Genomic DNA, 6,000 nt, shown 5'->3' on the forward strand with positions numbered 1-6,000 from the left:
GGCTGCTGCTTGCAGCTGCCTCTGGACAGGGAGGGAGGCTCAGCCCTGAATTCCAAGCAGGAATCGATCCCACAAATCCTGCCTGCTGCAAGCTGGCCCTCTGCCCACCAGGAAAACATCTTGTGCTTCAAGGCAGCAATTATCTGCCTCGCTCCCTTCTGTGCTGCTGCCGGGGCCTGTTTGACAAAGCAGCTGTGGGATGCACCAAAGTTCTCCCTTCGTTCTCTTTCACACCTGTTAGGGAGGAATTCTGATGGATCTGGGTTTCTGGGAGAGCTAGAGAGCAGGAGGAGGTCAGGAAACGGGCAAAGCTTGATTGTTCCAAATATGTGGGAAATTGGCAGTTCAGAGCCATCTCTGGCTGCTTTAAGAGCTTACAGGAGGTAAGGATAACATAAGATCTGTTGTTAAAGATGCAATTCCAATTTTTTTGGAAGTTAAACTTACCTTCTCCAAGCCCTTTCCTGACAGTCTCCTGAACATCCTGAAAAGTCACCTTAGTTCCATTGATTTTATTTTGCTGTGCTTCCTCTTTCCCTTTATAGGGGTGAGTGCTGTGTCCATCAAATCCTGACAGGAGCTTCTGAACAGCAAATCTGACAGTTTGGGGAAGATAGATGGAGTGATAAATTAATCTGTTATATCCCTTTTTCCCATCACTATCAAACCCTCAGATTTTCTGATATTTCTTTACCAAATCTCACCTCTCTGTTCCTGGTTTGGAACACAAACTCATCTTTCCTCTGTATTTAATACCAATCTCTGGTATTTAATTGGTATTTAATACTAATCTCTGGTTTTTTACTGGAGGAAAAAATATTTACAAAGATATTTACCAAAAAACCAACAAAAAAAAAAAAAAAAAAGATGTTCTAGTTAAATATTGCTAGGTAAGAAGAAAACAAATAGAGAACTAATCAGAAAAATCCCTGTGGTGTTCCAACAAGTGCCCTATTTAAAATGAAGCAAAAAGAAAAAAATTTTAGAGAGGTTTATCCACAGGAGAAAAACACTTTAGAAAGGGTAATAGAATTGTTTTTCTTGTGTCCCAGGTTAATTACACTCAGAAGCACTTGAAATGAAAAAATAGTTTTTTAGCACACTCCAAGCATATTTTAAGGCAAGTCAGCCTTGGTCTGCCCTGCAATTTAAGAGCTCCCTTCCAGCCCTGCAAAACTGAATTTTAAAAGTGCTCATGATGAAGCAGTGATGTTAAAAGTAAAACCTTTCTCTTGCAGTACTTTAATATTAATGTTTGAGGTCTTACTACGGTTTGTGTTGGCTCCATTTCAGTGGCAATAACTCCCAAAATGGCAGCAGTTTGGCAGTTTTGCTTTGGTATCTCCCTGAGTTCTCCAGGAAGGAGCCAATGCAGCAGCCAGGGTGCTGGAGGTGAAGGGATGGGGTGGGATTTTCATGGGAGCTGCTGTGGATCAGCTCCATGGCCCCACTCTGTTCCTGTCCTGCTGGCTCTGGGCAGTGTCAGTGAGAGATGAAATTACATTTCTGTTGCATCAGCCCTTGCTCTAACATCACACCTGCCATGGACTTTAGAGAAATTAATGGATACAGCAAAAAAGAATTAAATATATTAAATATCTATCTCCAATTAAAAAAAAAAAATCAAAACCCCAAGCCTCCAGGCTGCTTTTGAACTCATACACTGCACCTGAACTGCTTTTCCTTGCAGCTTATTACATCTCTATGAACACAATGAAAACAAATACATTTCATGTGCTGTTTATCATAACAAAACCTCATAACTGGGATTTAAATTAGGATAAAACTGACCAGGAGTAAAATCAGTGCTGCCCTACTGCTGCACCAGCAACAGTCTGGAAGAGGAATCACTGTTTAATTCAATTTCTTGCCTTTTATACCTTTTTGTTGTGGCCTCACCAGACTGCTGGGGCTGAGGGTGAGCAGGAAAATGTGGTTTATAATTTCCTTTTCTCAGTATCAAGTCACTTAGATGGCAGCAGACATCAAGTTAACCTTTGTTCCATGGTTATTGCCGTTTTCTTGGAACACCAGGACATGAGGATTCATCCACCTCCATCCCTTAAACCAGAATGCTCCAGAATGGCCATAACTGAGATGAGGGCCTGGGATTGCTCTGAAAGCTTCTCTATGATGATAAAAAGTGCAGATTTTCTCTCCCTTATCTCTTGTGGGCAGCATTCTTAGACAAATGGGGAGGAAAGATTAGAATAGTTAATTTGGATCTGTCTCATTTCCCTCTTGAGAGTTCCTTCTCTCTTTTTAGAAAGTTGCTGGGTGCTGTTATTCAATAATTAGGACACAACAGTGCTCCAAAATCCCAGTCATGGCTTGGATTGCACTAAAAGCTTGATAATCACTCATTAAAAGCTAATATTTTAAAGTATTTCTTTTTTCTTTTGCTTCCTTGCCTGTGTGTGCATTTTATCTTTTTAACACTGTTCTGTCAAGAAACAACTGCTCAGTTTTAAGGAGAGTAGTGTAAATACAAACTTCCTGAGATTCCTTCATTAAATAGTACACAAGACATCAATTAAATTTAATTAACTTTATTTTCAACGACTGAAGCAACAACAGCAGACAATACTGTAGCATGCTCACAAGCAATAAAAGGAGTGGTGCACTGTTAATTCTTAATGAAACAGTCGCAGCAGAAATTCTATTTATTATTTATTGCTGCAGGAGTAGAGGCGTGTCTGTAAACCTGTAAATCCCAGATCTCCCCGTGTCAGAGGAGGTTCTGTCTCTTCCCAGGTGTGCAGTCAGAAGACAGGGAAGGATCCCACAGCCAGCAGCCCTTGGGCTTTGCCTGCCTTTGTGTCCCTGGGCTCTCCCTTACCCCTGCTGGAAGAGGACACACCAAAAGGTGAGTCCCAGAGGCCCCTGGGTGCTGCTGCTTCCAGCAGATATTGGGGGATTGAATTTCCCACCTGCTCCAGGCTTCCAAGAATTGTGATTTCAGGCATGACAAAGGATAGGGATGAGCCTTAGGCCCCTTGCTCCAGGTGTAGGGTGATGGAGGCTGTGGAGTGTGTCCCGTGAGCATCACCCTGAGCCAGCTCTTGGAGCCCACAGGGTTCAGCTGCTGCTGCAAAGAATTGTGTCTGTGGTGGAGGTTCTGGTCTAAATGCCACTCAAGCTATCGTCATTAACAGCTGGTTATTAATTGTTTAGTCTTAACTAGGCTTGGGCTGTTTTAGCAATCAGTTTTTAGTGGTAATTGCATGGTTATATTGTGCTTTACAAGAGTTGATTCTCATCTATTCCGCATATTAAATTGCATTGTACAAGTATATAATTCTAGATATGCAAACATATTTCAGAATTAGCACTGGTGCAATATCTTACACGTATTTATCAAATTTTATAGGCACAGCTCACCTTCCTTCAAGGTAAAATATTGACTGTTGAAAGGTAGGAATCTTTCAGTTAAAGGAAACTGCTGCTCTTGTAGTGTTGATGCAGAACTTGGGTCTGCCTTTGCTTAATTCTTTCTTCATTGCCAAGAATTCATTCCCAGCTGGAATTGCTCAGGAGTTTCATCTTCTTGCAGGTGCCCTGAGCCTCCCTGGCCAGAGGCTCATCCTCCCAGCAGCACAGAGAGCTCTGCCAGCCCCTCCTGCCGTGCCCAGAGCAGCTCCTTTCCCTCAATTCCCCAGGCAGCACAAGAAACCAGCTCTAGGTGAGTACAGAGCATTGGAAACACCCTCCAGCTGCACCTCCAGCTTCACTCTCAGGTTTTGCCTCCCAAGGAAAGAGCTCTGTGCTGAGCACTCACCAAATTCTGCAGGGCATAAAGCGCAGGGAAATCCTGTGTCTTGCAACTGGGTAGGAATCAGATTTCTTCATCCCAGGGAGGGTTTGGTTCCTGTTCATTTCTGGGTTCCTACCTGCACATTTCAAATTTTAAGCACCCAAATCTGAAGCTCTGCCCAGTGTTAAGCCAGTGGTGCTGGGAATCATGACTTTGACCAGATGATCAGGCCTCTATTTACCACATAATTCAATTAACAACTGATAATAAGCAAATGAAACCTGCAATGCACGTTTTATTTGTGCAGGAGAGGTCAGTAGCAGGCTGGACCCTGAGAACACAGACACCATCACCTTCCCAAAGCCAAAGGAAGCAATTTATGGCACATATTCCTCTAGCAAAGGGAACATTGCACCACTCCCATCCAGCAATTCCGTGGTTTCAACAAGGAAACCAAGGCCAGAGTGGACGTGTCCAGCTCAGCAGTTGGAATCTGAGGTGCACATTCCCCCTCAGACACAGGTAATTGATGGAATGGATCACTCAGTGAGGATAATGAGGTTTTTATTTGTGTTTTTAATACTCTCTTCACCAGAGCTGCTCTAGGGAGGGACTGTAAGTCACAGGAGGGTTTGAACCACATCCAGTAAATAGTAAATACTGAAATAAAATAACAAATACTTTGTGTATTCCCAATTTCTGCTCTTTCAAGTCTTCTACCTAAATTTGTCTGCGTTTTCTTTTTTTCCCACAGAATCTTAGAAAATTAGTTTAGAAAGGATGTTAGGAGGTTATCCAGACCTCCAGGCAGAATTACTTGTACCTGTAATATTGCAGACAGCTGTTTTTCTAACCTGTTCTGAAAACTTTGGGTGATAGCAACCCCTCAGCCTCTCTGGGCCATCTGTTCCAGTGCTTAACTAACTGTCTTTACTGTTATAAAAGAGTTTTTGAATGTTTCATCTCCATTTCCCTCACTGCAGTTAAGCAAATGTGGTGTTTCCCTTTATATTTACAGAAGACTCTGGGGGACTTTGACCTTGACTGCTCAGTGTCTGCTCTATGTTCTTGATCCCCATGGAAAAGGGACATTTCTTTCTTTTGTGGGTAATTACTGTGTTCTGTGACAAACTCTCTGGAGTTTTGCTTCATCTTTCCAGACTTTTTGACTTTTGTTCTGTTGAGGAGGTGTGAAAATTAGAGAGGAAGTCAACTTGAGAAATGGAGATTGTGGAATCATGGGGTGGAAGGGACCCCAAAGCTCAGGGACACCTCCCACCATCCCAGGGTGCTCCAAACCCATCCAGCCTGGCCCTGGGCACTGCCAGGGATCCAGGGGCAGCCCCAGCTGCTCTGGGAATTCCAGCCCAGCCCCTGTCACCCTCCCAGGGAACAATTCCTGCCCAAAATCCCAGTGGCAGTGGGAGCCATTCCCTGGCTCCTTTCACTCCAGATCTTGAAATGCCCTCTCCATCTCTCTTACTGTCAATGAGATGTTGAAATAAATAAAAATAATTACCTAAAAATAGTATGAGTGTAGTGCCCTTTGATTGGAAATCAGAGCCAGTGAGTGCTGGCTGAAGGTGCCAGGAATTAGGGAGTGCTGGAATGTTTCTATTCCAAGCTTTACCCCATTGGCATTTTAATGTAGGATGTTTCCCATTCTCCTGGGAAAGGTGGAGGCAGCCTCAGTGGAGGAATGCCACTGCAGTTACTTTCTGCTTTTGGTCCAGTGAATCAGTGTAAAGTTTAATTTTTATATTTGGTAAATCACGCATTCCTTGCTGCAATTGATGGATTTCTTTAAAATTGCTCATAGTTTTGCATGACCCTGGGGGTTTTTGTGTGGCAGTAGGTGTGATGGTAGAGCAGGGCAGGATTTGTGGCTCTGGTGGACAGAACCAGCATCAGTGTATTTCAGATTCACAAATCCCCTCAGTTAAGTGATTAAAAAATAACAAAAAAGTGAATTTTGACCCCTCATTTACAGCACCATCTCTGACTCTTCTCTTCCCACAGCCCCCACAAACAGTTCAACCCTTCCAGGCTCCCTGTTTGGACTGGGACAGTGCAGTTCACCAGAAAGCTCCAGGTGTTCTGACCCTCCAACAGCTCCATCATTCCTCTTGGGGGAGCACTGTGGGGTTTGTGGAACCCACAGAAAAGCTCCTCAAAGACCACTCTGTCCCCCTGGCCACCAGCAACAGCCAAAAGTTGGCACAGATCACCTCCGGCTTGGATTTTAA

At 43.6% G+C, this 6,000-nt stretch overlaps 1 protein-coding gene across 2 annotated transcripts in view; it reads left to right on the forward strand.

The window, feature by feature from the left end:
- IQCH (IQ motif containing H) overlaps positions 1–6,000 on the forward strand; it is a 53,840-nt gene that overhangs the window by 6,008 nt on the left and 41,832 nt on the right. For both annotated transcript variants that reach the window (XM_066558884.1, XM_066558885.1), the window contains exons 7-10: positions 2,755–2,866; positions 3,554–3,682; positions 4,062–4,276; positions 5,774–6,000. The exon at positions 5,774–6,000 is cut by the window's right edge and continues 1,108 nt beyond it. In XM_066558884.1, coding sequence (XP_066414981.1) covers positions 2,755–2,866; positions 3,554–3,682; positions 4,062–4,276; positions 5,774–6,000 — 683 coding nt within the window. The remainder of the gene's footprint in view (positions 1–2,754; positions 2,867–3,553; positions 3,683–4,061; positions 4,277–5,773) is intronic.

This window comes from Molothrus aeneus, chromosome 13 (assembly GCF_037042795.1).
Source record: "Molothrus aeneus isolate 106 chromosome 13, BPBGC_Maene_1.0, whole genome shotgun sequence".
NCBI classification, from domain to species: domain Eukaryota; kingdom Metazoa; phylum Chordata; class Aves; order Passeriformes; family Icteridae; genus Molothrus; species Molothrus aeneus.